The sequence below is a fragment of the Cydia fagiglandana genome, chromosome Z (genome assembly GCF_963556715.1).
Source record: "Cydia fagiglandana chromosome Z, ilCydFagi1.1, whole genome shotgun sequence".
Lineage (NCBI taxonomy): Eukaryota > Metazoa > Arthropoda > Insecta > Lepidoptera > Tortricidae > Cydia > Cydia fagiglandana.
The window spans coordinates 36,497,149-36,514,554 of NC_085959.1; the positions used below are offsets into that span (position 1 = coordinate 36,497,149).

The following is a 17,406-nucleotide window of genomic DNA, read 5'->3' on the forward strand; positions in this document are numbered from 1 at the left end:
TATAGTTCTGGGTCTTATGATACGGGTATACTTATACAATCTCGTCTAAAAGTTAATGGTCATAGCGTCGTTTAGGGGTTTGTATTTCAGTCTATGGCGGTTAACGATATTTTTTTCTGTTTAGTAGATCTATCTAGAATCTAGTTAGTATTATGTAATGGCAATTTTTTTTTTATTCTGACACTAGAGGCTAGACTGACATAAATAGCTCAATGATCAGAAATGCCCTATGTATTTTGACTATTACTTTCTTAGATTTAGATTTAAATTGCAGAAATAAACCAATGAAATAGCTTCTTGTATATTTAAAAAAATATTTTAACGGTAAGTTAATTATATTGTATGCTTTGTGGGCTGGCGCTACAATAGAAAATAGATATCCGTATAGTCATAATCCTAAATTGCAAAAAATGCTGTTATCTTTTTGTCTTTCTTTAAATAGATATTAGACGTATATTGTTAAAAATTTCTAAGAAATAACTTTGTAATCATTGCAGTTTAAAGTAACATCAACGCCATCTATTAAACTTAAAAATAATAAAATTGAAATTAGCGCCATCTATAAAATAAATTACTAACTATACACTATTGATAACAACGCCATCTATTTAATATTACCCTAATCACCGACTGGCGCCATCTATGCAGTTCCACCGAAACTATTAGTATCAGCGCCATCTATGATTATATTATTCAACATTAATAGCAACGCCATCTATTGAGCATTACCCTAATCACCAACCGGCGCCATCTATGCAGTTCCGTCGAAACTATTAGTATTAGCGCCATCTATGAATATATTCAAGCACCACATAAAGTACGACATCTACCGATTGTCTACGGAACTACTAGGTATTTAGGTACACCATCTACCGAGATTTGAAGAAACTAGTAGGATGGGTGACATCTATCATTTTTTAGTGAACTAGGCAAAAACTAATATTTCGCCATCTATCGTACACCGAATGTACTACTAGCAACGCGACATCTATCGATTATAGGGAAAATTAAAACCTCGCACACGCCATCTACCGACTATGGTGAATACTGACGGGTTCGATGCCATCTATCGCTTGCATTTGAACTAATAATAAACTAATTTATGCGCCATCTTTCAGAGATGCCCTGAACTTACGACGCAAGGCAAGTGACAAACTATTTACTTATAGCACGACATCTAACGAGTGATGGAAGAACAACGTAGTTGTCAAATATGGTAGAGGCTGACACGTTCAACGCCATCTATCGGTATTGGTTAAAATTATAGTAAATTATAACGCCATCTATCGGTTATGACAGAACTAATGTTAATTTTAACATCTATCGGCTCAAGTTGAAATAATAATAATTAATTTTAACGCCATCTATGGGCTGAGGCTAAACTGCTGCAATTTGTTTTATTGCGCCCTCTAACGTTCGTAATACGTACTACGGCATCTATCCCACAATAAACAAAAAGCAACAGGAAGGAGTAAAATCATTCGCAATGCGATATCTATAAACTAGAAATGCGCTCCATCTGTCCAATTATGTCTAAACAATGAAGTTAAACGCTTGTCCGTATGAAATACAGAGGTAGGCGCCATCTATTGGCAATTTGGTTAACTATCAAATACTGTGACACCTAGGGAAACTTATGAACCAACAAGGAATAAGGCGCCACCTGACATTTCTCAGTTTAACTACCTAGCTTACTACTTACCAAAATTATTATGTTGTTGTTGTTGCTTGCCCTTACCCCTGAAGTATTCCCACTTCCAGCCTCCTCTTAAGTCTGTTTAGAGTATTTAGCATACATATGTTACCAATCAGACCAGCGTGCGTAACATTATATAAAGTAGTCACATAAGTACTGCTTTGCTAGTACACATAGTTTCCTGACACTAACTTTCGTTTTTCATGACTTGAGGCAGAAACTTAAAATATTGCTGGAGCACCAAAACCTGAATGATAATCAGCGATCGGCGGTTCGATTGCCACTAGGGATAAAAAAAATATTTGATGTTTTAATAAGTATTTCAACACCATTTAAATAGCAATTCTGTGAACAGTTCAATTCGATATTACGGGTTTACTGGCGTATCCTTACAAACACTTTTACTAGATCCCACAGCATAGCAACCGAACCGCCGATCACTGACAATAATTTATGTATCATTCCGACCTAGCGAGTTCATAATATCCCCTAAAAATGTTTCAAAATTATGTTCGTTCTATGGGGCTTTCTGTTTGGTTTACATTTGACAGCTAGACCCTTGCAACATTTACACATAAGGGTCTGCCGTACCATCTGCCCAGCGAGCTGTAGTTTATCAAGCAGCAGCGCGGTGATGGGCCCGTGCCACTGGGGCGTGGCGTGCAACTGACGTATCAGTTGGACTAGAGAGGCGCACGTCGCGCCCGTGTGGCTGGCTGTCGCGGGAGCACGCCAGCGGACATCTGGAAGAATGGTGATTACGTGATTAGCCACGTACAGTCGCCATCAGATATATCGGAGCTGCCGAGGTGCTCAAAAATATCTGAACACGCCTCTATTCAAAGCGTTAGAGTGCGTGTTCACATTTTTTGAGCAACTCGCGCGCTACGATATATCTGATGGCGACTGTATGTGCTTACGGTTGCGCGATGCCATTACTGTAAGTTTGTGGTCAAGTGCGTAAAACAAGGCGAGGTTGTGAACTGAAATCCGAGTTGCGGGTCGGATCGCGGCGCACTCCCTCGGTTGCAACCGGAAATACGTATAAGTCCGTAGTGAATTTATTAGGCTGCTTCCACTACACACCAGTGTTCAGTGACTCAAATTTCTTAATCCAGTTACGAGTAAGTTTAAGTTTTATAGCGTATGAACAACACATTTATACATTTTTGTGTAAACACTATTCTTGCTCTAAGGTACCAATCGCATGGTTTCCTTTTTTGGTTGATTGAGGCAATGCACACACATAAACCACGTTATTCCCGATGTTCTCATAACGATATTAATGAATTCCGGAACCTTGTGCCACGATCATAAGCCCACTACACAGTACCTATCTCTTCCTCATCGCAAGGGTACGGGGCGGCCAGCGTCTGCCGCAGCGCCGGGTCGGCCGGGTGCGTCTCCAGCCACAGCCGGCCGGTGAGGGCGATCAGCTGCGCGCACACCGTGTGCCGCCATTCCTCGGGGCCCGTGTGCTCGGCTAGTACTCGACGGAGCAGCCACATGCATTGGATCTGAAAATAGTTTAGTCGTGTATATTGCAAAAGGATTACTATACAACACAGTTGACTAATTACTTAGACGGCCGAGTGTGTGATGCCGACGGAACGCTCGCGATGTACGCAAGACGCGTCCGCTGGTTACCGCAGCCTGTGTAGTAAAGCCTTTACTGCTCATATTCCTCTACTCATTTTATATTTAAAAGCCGATCATACTTGTGCACACATAATGATTCAAGAAATCTGTATACTCTATCATTCCATCCGTTACTAATCTTAAAAATAAACTGTATTTATTTATTAATGTACCTGAGAGTAAATGAGATCCTGGTTGATAGGTTTCTCAGTTCCAGATATGATACTGTAGCAGAGTTCAAACCACGAATCCGTACAGAATAATATTCTCATCTCCGGATTGTGTGCGCTCGCTGAAACCAACATATGTATTTTATTAGTTTACCATTTATTACAATGATAGAATTTATGTTGATATTTATGTTGTATCACTGCCACTATATCGTATATCACACTAACTCACCTCGCAGTAAAGCCAGCGCGGTATGATTGTATCCGTTGAACGCGGTCGGCGACGGCGTGTGGTGTGCGTGAGCGAGTGCTAATAGTCTACGATGGAGTGCGACCACGTTTCGCCTCGCGACGGCGCTATGGGCACTCAGCTCGCCGGCGGCGGCGCAGAATAGGCGGACAGCGCCGGCGCAAGCTGAACGGACTTCGCCCACGGGCCACCAGTCCAGGATATAGTCCGCTAAAAATCAGAATAAATATTAAGCACACATTAACCGTGGTTTGTTATTATAAGAAAATATTAGCAATTCCACGTTCTCAAGGTACGTTAATGTAAGTATTGAAACATTTTTTGGGGAGAAATCTGACAGCTAAAGTAAATTGGCACCATAAGGTGCCATTCGTTTTATTAAGCTGATTGTTAACTTTTATTAATGAAAACATGCTGGGAGTAAATGGAAAACTCACTATCCTCATTGACGGTTTCATCATCGGAGGGCGGCGGCGAGGGCGTCCGCGCCAGCTTGAGATCATACTTGCCCTCCTTGCCCATGCGGTACGAGTTGGTGCCGCCCGCGTCCCACGCCACGCGCACCCAACCGTCTTCACCGAGATCACCTATTACGCGACCTTCGGAGCCGGGCACTCCGTCCTGAAATGTTATATTAGGTACATTAACCCTTCAACTGCCTTGTCCCGTATCCGTCCCAGACAATTCGGACTGTAATAAACAGTTGAAAGGTTATATTCAGTCGCAAATTATTGACACTGGCGTTCGAGGGGTTAACGTTTCTAAATAGTAACTAACATATAATTAAATTAACAACATGCATGATTATTGAAAGGAAATATTTCTAATAAACCTGGCAGTAAATGTAGACCACAAACCTTCAAAATGCGAAAGAATATTTGACGCGTGTGCAGTTGGTAACAAGGCCTCAACAAAAAGCCAGATTGCATTAACTTGGTGTTGTTGAACGTGTTGATTAAACAAACTTAATGAAATATTTTTCATGTATGTTGCTAATTGGTGCCATGACCAGGATTTTGATATATTGTATTGTAACATGTGGTTTCTTGATACTGACGACAGAGTTCGAAAGTAACACTGACCTGGTCGCCCCACTTCCAGTCCTTGCCGCGGACGACCCTGGTTCCGATCTTCATGAGGGACGCCAGCTCGGGCCCGGTCAGAGAGGCGCCGCGAGCACGGGCTCCTAGACGCTCATCTTCGAATATTAGTAGACGTTCTGTGGCTGAAAACGAAAATTATTTCTTATTAGTGCAAATTTAATGACCGCGTGATGAGCGCCAAAGCAAGTTACAATCAAGCGTGAATGTTAGTCAATGACAGCCAAACGTATCCTCAATTTCCTTCGCAACCCTCCACAAGGAACGTTAGGATTACACACTAACATATTATGGGTCTTACCTTTGCCCTTAACTGCGTTGACCACAAAACAAGACGCTTGGAGCGTATCGCCGCCGATTTGCTTGAGGAGCGTGAGGCAGGAGCTTAGCGCGCCCCCATTGACTAGTTGCTCCATCTCAGGGCCTTGGCAACCTTCTACGAGGAACGTTAGGAATGCTAGAAGGAACCTGGGTAAAGAAACATTTGAGTAATCATTTCAGTGTAACTTGTACAGTCTGGTCAACCATACCCATCCATAAAAAAGGCGCAATTTGTGAAATACTTCAAATTTCCTGCCCGATTTAAGTGACGGATATCTGTGTTGCCACAAACTGCTGAAGTCATCAAAGAGCGTTTTGTCACATGAAAATTTAAAAATATATAACGTGTTTTATTTATATCTCACCTCGCTCTAGCCGGCCTATTCAACAACGCATGCGCTCCATAATTAGCGCTCATTTTCAACGGCAGCGGCTGATTCTGCTCACCGTCCAGCACTTTTGCTTTCAACTCTATCAAAATATAATCTAGCAGCTTCGATTTCTCCAACAACACCATGTATTTGGTGTAGGGTATCACAGATTCAATGCCTTCTAACGGAGGCTTTAGAGGATGGTGCGGTCTGAGGGGACAGTATGGCGGAGTGTCGGACACTGAGCCGCCGAGAAGGCCTGTCAGACTGGCGTATTTGACGGTCTCTGACATGGTTTGAGAGGCGCATAAAAGTTTATTGATCATCACGTAGCCGCTTAGCCTTATTTCCGCCCGCTTGATCTGGAAAAAACAACCGTGTTAGAATAAAAATGAGGTATATTTTCAGAGAGCACAAGTTTCAAAGTAAGTAAGTGAGTATCAAAGTAAGTTACCTGGCAATACAGCGCTCTCTTTAGAGTGTCGATATCGCAAGGGGTCTCTGAGATAACGAAGTCAACGATAGCAGAAGTTATATTCTGTTGTTCTGCAGACACTTCTTCAAGCATCCAAGATAAATCTGTGAGAAAAAGAGTTTAACAAAAATGAATTAATCAACATTACAGGCTTATTCGTAGGTAATGACTAATGAAATAAACATGAAATTATTTTTTCTGCTTCTTTTGTATGAGTATTGGTATACCTATCTTTAGTAGTCATACTATAATATATGTACCTTTTTCTTCGCAAGCCAACTTCGCCACCCAAGCATTGACAAACTTGTTCCTCTCCGACGTATCATCGTCCTTCTCTTCATCGGCCATGATCAAATCATTCTTTAAATCGTCAGCCAGCAACAACACTTGCTTGCCGCTCTCCATCGACTCCTTCAAGATCGAGTTGTCCGTGTCATTTATAGAACTAATCGAGATCTCGTTCGTAGGCGTTTTATCGTCATCCTCTCTTTCTGAAAGCTTGCAGTCACTTTGCGTGCGTTGACCGTCGAAATTAGAGGCGTTTTTCACGTCTTTATCTGAGACTTTCTTAGTTTTAGTCTTAGTTTGCTGATTGGCCAGTTCTTTAGAGCTAGGGTCGCTGGCGCTTTCGACTTTTTCTGAAGATTTGGAATTCTCTAATATACTAGGAGTGAGTTCGTCTGGGGTTTTGCTGGAGGCGTTCGCGGCTATGGAAGATTTTATTAGTAAGGCGTCGCCTTGGAGTAGGCTGCCGGTGGCTTTGAGCATGCTCTTGCTGAGACTGTTCTGCCTGTTACGCAGGTCTTTCGTTGTTTCGAAACTAAAACAGAACAATACGTTATTTTTGTATTTTGGTGGTGGCTGGTGATGGTGATGGTGATATAATTAAATTATTTGATGGGATTGGGAGTTACCTAGTACTGTAAAAATAGTAGTGAGGTATGTAACAAGATACATGATTGTAGAAATCAGTTTTGCATGGCCCATGTATATATACATTTATGTCCTGACGTATATTAACTTATTTGGTTAGCATACATGCACCTATGTAGTTGGGTCAAAAGATATGTGCGCAACAAATGTAGTGACTCAAGCTTGATATACCTACCAACCAAGTAGTTACTAGCATCTATGTTGTTTAAATGTCTGCAATAAATTTACTCTAACGCCATTCAGATTACTCTATAAAATTAAAGTTTGCCGTATTAGACACTATTAAAATCAACATCATTCAATTTAAGAGCTGGGGCTGGGCTCTTGTCGGTGCAGCGTGATGAAGTTGTATCCATCTTGGTCGGTCCGGAGCTAGCCCTTTAGTGTCCTGGTAGGACACGGCCCCTACATCAGTGGTTCTTCACCTTTTCAGGCCGGTCACCCCTATGACTAACTAGGGAACCTGATTTTACCCCTCCTCCCAATGGTAATAAAAAATAAAACGTGTACGTTTGTTGTATTGTTATATTAGGTTAACTTATTACCCCTGTAAAACCAGTTTTACCCCCACGGGGGTAATTACCCCTAGGTTAAGAACCACTGCCCTACATGCTCCTTTACTTGGCTCATATTACTTTTCCTCCCTCTCCTTTTATTTACTAATTTAAATATCTCGTTTACAGTTACCATTTATTGAAGCAGCCAGACTTGACGAGCCTCATGACCTTCTGAAATATCCTCCTGGCGGTGGGCTCGCGGTGGGACGGCGGGCGCTTCTGCAGCGCGGAGACGGCGGGCGATATCGCTGCTCGGACCTCGTGGAGGAGGAAACGTGCGCGCTCTAGGGGTACAGCGCACACCTGGACAAAGGAAACACGACCGGGATATAACTTTTCGTACAACGTGCCATCTTACTCTAACATTATGCTCAAAGGAATGTGATCGTAATCTGAACAGTTTGTGTACCGGTTAAATATAAAAACATACAACCGAATTGATAACCTCCTCCTTTGGGATTTGGAAGTCGGTTAATAAAAAATACAGATAGAAACGAGAAATAATTTGTTTTCTATATTTCTTGTATTTCTTTAAAGTTCTTTTGTAGTCCTGTGTATTATTTCAGATACTCAATAATTATGAAACTGTACTAAAATGGCACATTTATGTCATATAATCTTTCAGATTTTACCCTGCTTTATTTCTATTAAATCACCAACCATTTAATAAAACATTTACCGACTAGTAGTGTAGTGGATTTTTTTTTCCAAGTTTGGTGCAGTTGGTGCTTTATTTCAGTTTTTTCCCCTTCAATTTAAATAGAGTTACTGCTATGTAGAACAACGCCATTGTCGCCTTACTTCTTTATACCCTCGCGACTGCTGCTGTTTGGTCCTCATGAGCGTCCACTTGCTCTGTTGTACAACCTTAACTATTTCTGACATTGCTGGAGACAGTTTCACTTCACCCTTGTCCATTTCTGTAGGCAAAAATAAGAGATATTTTTTTTTCGCTTTTTGACTGTATACTTTTAGCAGCTAAAAAGTCATCGAGACAATTATAACAAACCCAATCACGACTAGGTTGCGTTGTTTTACCATACTATGCATTAGGCTATAGGTGCATGTAGATAGCGATCGAGCTGATATGATGATGGACACAGGAGGTGATCATGGGAACTCCGTGATAAAACAACGCATCCTAGTTGTGATTGGGTTTGTTATAATGTTATTGCATTGTCACCCAACTTCTAACTTAGAGATGTATGCGAAGTTTCAGCTCAATCGAATAATGGGAAGTGCATGGGTCTCACACCACTCGCCTACCAAAGGTGTAAGGACTATCACTCGTCATGTCAACTATACTCTGTGCCAACTGACCGGCGCTGGCGATGGCGAGGGCGTGCTCACTCAGCCCGGCGTGGTAGAGCAGCGCGGCGAGCAGCGTCCGCCTGAACTCCTCCAGCGGGTGGTCCGGGGGGAAGTGGGGGGTGGCGCCCTCGCGACGCTCGCACGCCCACCACAGGTGGAGGGCTAGGGGGTCCTGAAATATAACACACGTTTTAGGGCTGATTTAGACCGCGCGCGAACTCGCATAAGATTTTAGGTACATTGCGGACTGTTGGTTACGTCCAATTCAACCGACCGATCAAAACCCGCAATGTAATGAAATTCGCATGCGAGTTCTCGCATCGTGATAAGGACCCCTATAATTCGGAATTTCTTTGGTGATAGTACGATACGACGCATACTGAGGGATGAATTATTAAATAGCCCGCGAGCGGCGCTAATGCCAAATCAGATAAGTAAATTCCTTCAAATAGGTTTAAGCAGGATGGCAAACAAGAAACTTACATGTAGTTTAGGCTCTCCAAGAGCAAGTAGCAACGCGTCAGCTTTAGTCCCCGCGCCAGGCCCGGAGCGCGGCGCGCGCGGGGTGTACGCGGGGGGAGGGGTGTCACCCGCGGGGCTGTTGCCACCAGTGGATGAGCCGCTTCGGGCCTCGGCCTTTTCTTCTTCGAACGGGTTCGGCGGGTTGGCATCCTAGAATTATAACGGACGCTTTATCAAAAATTACAGTATGCTACGGTAATAAGTATCAAAATACCTATATAAACGGTCAACGATCGGTTACAAACGGTCATCATAAGCCTCAGGTAAAAAGTGATAAATGTACTCATATACTCTTTTTCTTCGGAGGCTAAGATTCGTTTTGTATTGCCGATGTAATGTAATGGAGTATAGTAAGATAAGTGACACATAAGTGACTAACTTGAAGCCCGCCTCGCAGAATCACTTGCGCGGAGTAGCTCCCCGCCTCGCGCTCGGCGCGCTGCTGCGGCAGTGAGCGGGCCAGCTGCACGCCGCACTGCGACACGCTGAGCGCTATGTGGAATGCTGCTGACGTCATCAGGTGGTGAACGCGGAGGGATGACGTGCTTTCCTGGAAGAATGGCAAAATATATTAGTGATGAATATAATCGATTAACTGAGTTTTAGACCATTGGTTCGTCTCTGTTTGCAACTCAGCAAGATAAAACGTCAAAAAATAGGAGGGTTTCTAATCGGCCAGATGTGAGAGCAAAACAGCCGTGCAATTTGCGTACCAACTCAATAATTATCACAGTTTAAGATACTCAACTAACCTCCAGCTTGTGCGTGTGTATCTGATCGGCATCCATGCCCACACATTTGTCCGTGATCAGCGACAGATACAACGCATGCGGCTCGACGCTGAGCGCCGCCGTAGCGTCGCAGCCGCGCAGTTTGCGCACCAACTCGTTCGTACTGGGATTGTCGCACTCGAAGTTTTCCACGTCGTAAACGTGGCCTCGGACTATTATCCAGGAGCCGCCTTCCTTCGTATGGTTTAATAGATCACACCTGTAAATAAAATAAAAAATAGTAGATGTAATTTTTATAATAGCCAACTCCCAGCGAGGCACTTCCCTAGGTCATAGCAATCACAGGCCTAAGTACTTACTTCCGAATAACATTGTTGTTCTGCTGGTTAAGCTTGGTGACGAGCCCAGGCCAGCCGAGCTGATCCATCTCCAAACTAGCAGCGGAGGGTAGGATTTGTGCCGCGTCGTCACAGGCGCGCGCTATGCGAATGAGCGCGTCACCGGCGTACGCGAGGATATTCGGCGAGCGGCCGACGCACGTTGCTACCCACGTCGATAGCTCGCTTACAACTCGCCCTGAGGAATAAAATGGGCTTCAGAAATAAAGCTAACTAGAATCAGTATGCTTCTAAATAAATTAAGTCAATTTTGAACTACAACTGGAACCTTGTATGAAGTCAATCTGGTCACCTCTTCTCACTAATTCTCCGTCGCCCTGTATCTAATACATACAATACATACATACACACACATACATATAATCACGCCTTATGCGCGCGGTATGTAGAGACCACGGATTTCCACTTGCTACGATCCTGAGATACCTCTTTCGCTTCCTTCACTTTCATAACATTTCTTGCGTGTATGAGGAGGAAAGTTATGATGGTTTAGGGTGCTCTTGGCCTGGCCTTTCTTCAGGATTTCCCCGATGTAATCAGAGAAACCCATATAAATAACCTGTCAAACTTACCAACGATGTCAGAGGCCAGAATCTCCGTGAGTTTCTCCAACTGCGCGCTGTCAGCCTTGTACACGGCTCTAGTAAACTCGCCGAGCGTCACTTGCACCTGATCGGCAAGCATCTCTATGTATTCGGTGACGATTGCGCGGACGCCACCGCGGTTGCTCCGCCCGCCGCGTAGCCACATCGCTTCGCAGAAAAGAAGTCTGGAAGGACAGAAAGGGCTGATTTAGACGGTGCGCGAACTCGTATGCGATTTTAGTTATATTGCGGGCTGTTGGTTACGTCCAATTCAACTGACCTATCTAAACCCGCAATGTAATGAAGCTCGCATGCGAGTTCTCGCATCGTCTAAATGAGCCCTTAGTCAGTAAAATATTCCATAAATGGGTCATTATGACCCCATAATGACAACGTGACAAATGACAACATATACAAATATGACGCTTCGTTATCAACCGTAGCAAAGTGCACGGTTTGGCAGCGTCGACAAAGACTCAAAATCATCGAAATAGACGCGTTCAAATAACACTTACGATGTGTATTTTCCATTTGTCGAATGAACCTACGTACCTTTGGAACCTAATAAGCAATTCGCAGCTAGGGCTGACTGTATCCTGTCGGTTTGAGTCGACAGGGTCTCCGCTGAGCACAGCTTTGAAATATATCTGCGTCTGGGCGCTCGTGTTGTGGACCAGATGTTTTACCTGTTACAAATAATATACATCATTTAAAAAGTTGACCACAGATATATTCAGAAACCTGATATAACACGACTTAAACTTAATGTAGGCATTTCCATACTTACTAAATGCATCAATGGGACTGCTGCAGCCTTTTCTGAAGCTGATTTCTTATTGGGTTGAAACTGCTCGGAAACTGAAATAAAAACTCATCATGTTACATTCCTTCCTCTTGGCTGGCCCACAACGCATAACAGTTTAACAGTCATGGGAAAATTACCTAGATAAACAGTTTGAATTTGGAATTTATTGCAAGAGAATAAGGTAATGGGTTGATGAATTGCCTCGTGGCTGTTATGTTAGTTACCTATGCCCGGTGGGGCAGTATGACTCAATCAGCCGCGTGGGATCGGATTGGAGCGTGATTTATGTTTGATAAAATATATACACATGTACCATCACGCTCCGCGATTGTTGCTTCATTTATGGTCCTAGCTAAATTGGTTGTTTTATACAGGGTGATTCAGGAGACGTGAGCAGGACTAACACTGCGTATTTCGTAAATTATAAGCAACTGTCTCGTATCAGTATTAGTGAGGTTAACGTTAATTTTCTAGTCATGTTGAAAAAAAAAGTTATTAATTTATTTACGACATGCGTGGTCACCCTAAAATTAGAATACTAAACTACCGATATTCTGTGTCAAATTGAATGTCATCACTGTCATCACGGACTGGTTACTTTTGAAAACTCGTATCTCACTCAAGTTTGACAGTTTATTTTTTTCGTAACAAAATGTTGTCATTATGGTTAATGAGGTTTTATGTTTATTAATTAGGTCTAGTAGGGTGACCATGATTGTACAGAATTAAATTTGCTCTCACCAAAAAGTTAAAAAATAGGAAAAAGTGTGGTTGTTTCACATAAACACGATGGTGATCGATCAATTATCAGTTACTGAGTGTGCAGGATTAGTCCTGCTCACGTCTCATGAATCATCCTGTATATTTAGTTATAACCCTAAATGGCATAACAACCCCGTATGGTGACTGTACGTATTTTGCAACTCACCTACGCAACATTCGGACTCGGTGCAGCAAGGCGAGACCCCATTCCCGCGGTGCCCGGTTGTGATGTCGATTTGATCGTAACCTCTGTAAACATTAGGTAACATACTGGTGAACTTTGACGGACTCTATTACCATCGAGCAGCGTCTAGACCAGCGGTCGGCAACCTTTTAACAGCCAAGGGCCACATAGTAGTTAATGGAGGTGACGCGGGCCGTACTTTGTTAATCTTTATGACTTTATGCGACATTGTCGTTTGTCACTATTACATACAAAATAGCCAAGGCGGCACTCGGACCGCAAGTGACAGGTTCACGAGCCGCATGCGGCTCGCGGGCCGCAGGTTGCCGACCGCTGGTTTATATTATAGTGTCATGGATTGGAGAGTAACTGTCTGACAGCAACTGTAATATACAGTAATATGCTTACTCGTATAGTTTGAGATGCGCGTATTCATCAACAGTATGTTCTTGAAGGACGCTTTGTAGGGCATCGCTAAGTCCGCCGCCGCCGAGCAGAGACCACACCAGTAGTTCTGTCATAAAATGCGCGCCTGCGCTGATAGAGCTTGTGCCTGCAAAGATAAGAAGAGTCATGTAAAATATAAAGCATCGGTTTAAAAGGTTATGTTCTAAAATTGCGTGAAACGGAAAATTTTACTCATAAAACGAGGCCGGCGAAAGGTTTAATGTAATAACCCTTTTACTGCGACTTACGTTCAAAAGTAGAGTAAAAGTGTATATTCTACGTCTTTGTTCTTTACTGATGACATAATCTGTGTGGATTAATTTTAAGAAGTGACCTGATTTTGCGAAAATGAGGCGATCTTCTATAGCCTTCCTTACGGCATGCATCGCCTTAATTTAAAGTAAAGCGATATCCAAGATGTCTGTTTACTTTGGATATAAATTCCGTATACGGCTGTTTTTAGTTGACAACTGAAGACACAAAATTTAAGAAATTTGAACCTTTTTCACTTTTATATCTCGACTTCTCGAGTTATGGACTTCTACTCGCCGTGTCCCGAATTATCAGTCGCAGTCGCGGAAACGACTCGGCTCTCGGTTAGGCATTACACGAGCCCGCGTACCCGGAGGGCCACGTTCTATAATACTATCATTATCTTTATTCCAGGGATTTGACACAAATCATACATAAGTACAACCAACCTTGCGGCAGCAACTCTATAAGGTGCTGCGCCCGCACCTGCGGCGTCGGTAGCAGCAGCGGCCACGCGGCGGCCAGCGCCCGCCGAGCGGCCGCCGCGGCCGCGGGGCCCACCCGGCCCTCCACCAGCGCCACAAGAGCGCTGTGCAGCCCGGCACACCAGGGCCGGACTTCGTTGGCGTCCTCGCAGATGGGGCCGCGGGTACATTGCCATGCTTGGACCTGAATAAATAATAGTACTATAGTTCGTTTTTTTTTAGCATTAGAAAGAACTTGCAAGAAGGTAAGCGATCTTGACATGTCTTTTAATTGAAAAACGCTTTTTTAAATTCAAAAACTATTACTTATGAAAGCAGAAGAATATAAATGATCGTATTAGATTTATAATTGTTACATATATGCCGTAACTTATTTTTAAAATGTGTTTTTCAATTAATAGACACATCAAGATTGTTTACCTAATTTCTAATGCTAAAAAAAAAACGAACTATAGGTGCAGAAGACTCACCTAACAAAAAGCATCTGTTATGACAGCGCCACGCGCGGCTTATGGCTAGCCACCAAAATTGATGTGGAACGAATATACTTTTAACATAGACTAGGAATACACTAGACCTAGTTTAGAGCAATTATTTCATGAAACTGATGATGCCAAAAATACGGGGGTGCGCGGGACGAGGTGAGCGAAGTCCCGTGCCGTGATTGGTCCGTTCAAAGACACGGACGTCACACAAAGACACTTTCGACTCGAACATGGAGTAAATGTAGCGTATGCGTGGCACAGGGGGTAGCGTGACTATGCTAAATCTGGAGGATGTTTTGTCTGTGACTTTTAGGTACCTGTAGCAAAGCGACGAAATCGCAGAATGAGCCACGCCTGCCCAAAGGCATAGCATTGTACCAGGGTTAAGTTGATAGCAAGTAAAACTTTTGATAAAAATAATGTACGGAATACGGATTTCTTTCATACGGATTTTCTTTATTTTCAGATAATCATGTCACCCGGATCAAAAAAAAAATTGGCGTAATGGTCATTCGTTTTGCAAGAAGGCAAAGTTGTTTAGTTTATTATTCCACTTGTCCAATTTATTTATCCAATGTCAATGCGTCTCACTCTCTCATTAAAGCAAAATGTGTGACGCAATACATATTGGACAAAGAAATTGAATAGGTGGTTAGGTGGAATACCACCCTTAGCCGCTCGGTCTAATATTAATACTCGAGCAAGGTAAAAATTCTAAAATCGAAGTATGCGTAATATACTACTAAGATTAGCTGAATAAATTACCTACTAATGACTTTATATTGGCTAAAAACTATGAAATTGTAAACTTACTTGAAGCCTCAACAGATTCAGACACGAGACGGCGAGACATTCATCTTCGTGCATGATCTCTTTGCTCGCTGCGCCATTGCTATGCTCCACTACTAGCCTGAGCAGTTTCTCTAGTAACCTGCAATTATGAATAATTAATTATTGTTAAATTAACAAAAAGATATAACAAAGGATGTCACTACAATTGGTAGATTCAATACTAAAAAGATTAAACCGATTTGTTCATGATGGCCTCTACATGCGGATTGGGGCTAAACTGGCTAGAGTGAAATTACAACCCATAGATTAAATAAAGACGATATGATACGCATATTTTTAGCCACTACGCGCAATACACCGCAAGTGTTGAGACCGGATCCCGTCCACTGCGACAAATGCATTGTTTCACGTGAAAATGTTTTTATGACGAGCTTTACGCACTCTCTCTGCGAAATTAAATTCTAAGTGCCACTATGCACCTTTTTACTGCTCGTTACGGCCATACCCATAGTATACACAAAAAAGCGGCCAAGTGTGAGTCGGACTCGCCCATGCAGGGTTCCGTAGCAGCAAGTAACATAATAAAATTGCGGTTTACGATTTATGACGTATTAAAAAAATATAAAAATTTTACCTTCCAATAAAATTATTATTATGTTTCCTATCCACATCGGATATCTTCATTGAGAGAGTAACGCGATCGTTGACCAATGATGCCGCTAGCGTCTATGTAGTCGCTCCGCCCCACGCCGTGACGTAGTTCCGCTTCCACTTCCTGCGAACCGTTGCTCGCTTCCCGCTACTCGCCACCGCCATGTCATTGTTGAGGAGAAGTACCGTCGGCATAAAAGTAGCCTAGTAGCCTGCCAGGAAGGCATTACTCAGATATCCGATGTGGATAGGAAACATAATAATAATTTTATTGGAAGGTAAAATTTTTATATTATGTGTTCCGTACTCCACATCGGATATCTTCATTGAGACCTGTTTATTATCTCCTGGTGGCGAGTTAGCGGGCGCGCAAGCGATAGGGCTACACCTACTGTCATAGAACTCAGAGAAAGAATAAATATGTATACACCATATTGCAACCCATGAAATCACAGTGACTCGTTATAATGTGAATTACAGGAAATTGAGAATTGAAATTGTAATCTCAGGTTCGAATCTGACGTTAAACTGGTTTAAGAGAATTCTCATTCGAAATCGCATCCGGTCCGCAGAATCTCGGCGAGTCATGTTCCCAATTAACATAAGCGAAAATATCGCTAAGTGAATAGCTTTCCAGCCAATTTAGTTATTAAGTACATCGTGGATCAAAAGCAATCGTAGGCGAGGCCGGCTTGGATGAGACTGTGGCTGAAAGAAATAAGCGAAGTGTCCCCTAACATTTTGTGTAATTCTCGCAAGGTGACGTACCCAGACTACCTACTTATACTGGGTCTATACTTTATTCCGGAGCTTCTAAGGGTCCAGTCGGTAAGACACGTTATCTGGTTTAGAGCCGAATTTCGGACACAAAATAATAGCGTTAAAGTTATCTATGTAATTGCCCGGGCTACAGTGTAGTAGAGTAAGGTCATTGACCCTGCGGCCTGATGCTAACAGCAAAAGTGCGGCAGCTATTCTATCGTACTTCTTCTAACGTACCTAACGTTGTAGGGCTATTTAAATTAGGGCAAGTAGATGTCTCGCGTCCCAAGCTCGTGCTTTGGGAGGCGCTGGTCTCGCTATTAATGGCGTTGGAAGAAGGCATAGTGTCCGATAGTGGTTCATACACAGCACTTGTGAGAGGCTTATGAACGAGTATCGTTCTGAAAGCTAACATGAATAATAGAAATAGACGTCTGAGATAGCTCGCTACTTCACTGGATAGAGGTACCTGGCAGTTGATCTTATTTTTGATGCACCATAAAGACCGTTTCTACATTGTGGCCGTACATGCAGCCTAGACAAGGGGACGATCTAGGGGCTCCCGTTACTGTTTTCTATACAAACACAGTACCGGAATCGGGAATATCCAGTTCTTCCATATTAGTGAGACAGTGACAGTTGCGTTTCGTTCGCTACGTAGCGTTAGACCTTGGCATGTTATATGCATGCGCCAGTCACGCCAGTAGCGGATGTCACTCCTGAT

The 17,406-nt window shown here is 43.0% G+C and overlaps 1 protein-coding gene across 1 annotated transcript in view; it reads right to left on the bottom strand.

Annotated features, from left to right (window-relative positions):
• Positions 1 to 17,406, bottom strand: part of LOC134678244 (probable E3 ubiquitin-protein ligase HERC2) — a 114,505-nt gene that overhangs the window by 62,192 nt on the left and 34,907 nt on the right. Inside the window, exons 16-39 of the mRNA XM_063536715.1 lie at positions 15,291 to 15,408; positions 13,957 to 14,176; positions 13,217 to 13,361; positions 12,791 to 12,873; positions 11,845 to 11,915; positions 11,610 to 11,743; positions 11,046 to 11,242; positions 10,435 to 10,651; positions 10,097 to 10,334; positions 9,724 to 9,894; positions 9,306 to 9,494; positions 8,832 to 8,994; positions 8,313 to 8,431; positions 7,642 to 7,814; positions 6,282 to 6,841; positions 6,001 to 6,125; positions 5,541 to 5,908; positions 5,156 to 5,322; positions 4,837 to 4,979; positions 4,192 to 4,375; positions 3,737 to 3,964; positions 3,508 to 3,626; positions 3,030 to 3,213; positions 2,288 to 2,439 (exon numbers count right to left, since the gene is read on the bottom strand). Of these exons, the coding sequence (XP_063392785.1) occupies positions 2,288 to 2,439; positions 3,030 to 3,213; positions 3,508 to 3,626; positions 3,737 to 3,964; positions 4,192 to 4,375; positions 4,837 to 4,979; positions 5,156 to 5,322; positions 5,541 to 5,908; positions 6,001 to 6,125; positions 6,282 to 6,841; positions 7,642 to 7,814; positions 8,313 to 8,431; positions 8,832 to 8,994; positions 9,306 to 9,494; positions 9,724 to 9,894; positions 10,097 to 10,334; positions 10,435 to 10,651; positions 11,046 to 11,242; positions 11,610 to 11,743; positions 11,845 to 11,915; positions 12,791 to 12,873; positions 13,217 to 13,361; positions 13,957 to 14,176; positions 15,291 to 15,408 (4,468 nt within the window). The remainder of the gene's footprint in view (positions 1 to 2,287; positions 2,440 to 3,029; positions 3,214 to 3,507; positions 3,627 to 3,736; positions 3,965 to 4,191; positions 4,376 to 4,836; positions 4,980 to 5,155; positions 5,323 to 5,540; positions 5,909 to 6,000; positions 6,126 to 6,281; positions 6,842 to 7,641; positions 7,815 to 8,312; positions 8,432 to 8,831; positions 8,995 to 9,305; positions 9,495 to 9,723; positions 9,895 to 10,096; positions 10,335 to 10,434; positions 10,652 to 11,045; positions 11,243 to 11,609; positions 11,744 to 11,844; positions 11,916 to 12,790; positions 12,874 to 13,216; positions 13,362 to 13,956; positions 14,177 to 15,290; positions 15,409 to 17,406) is intronic.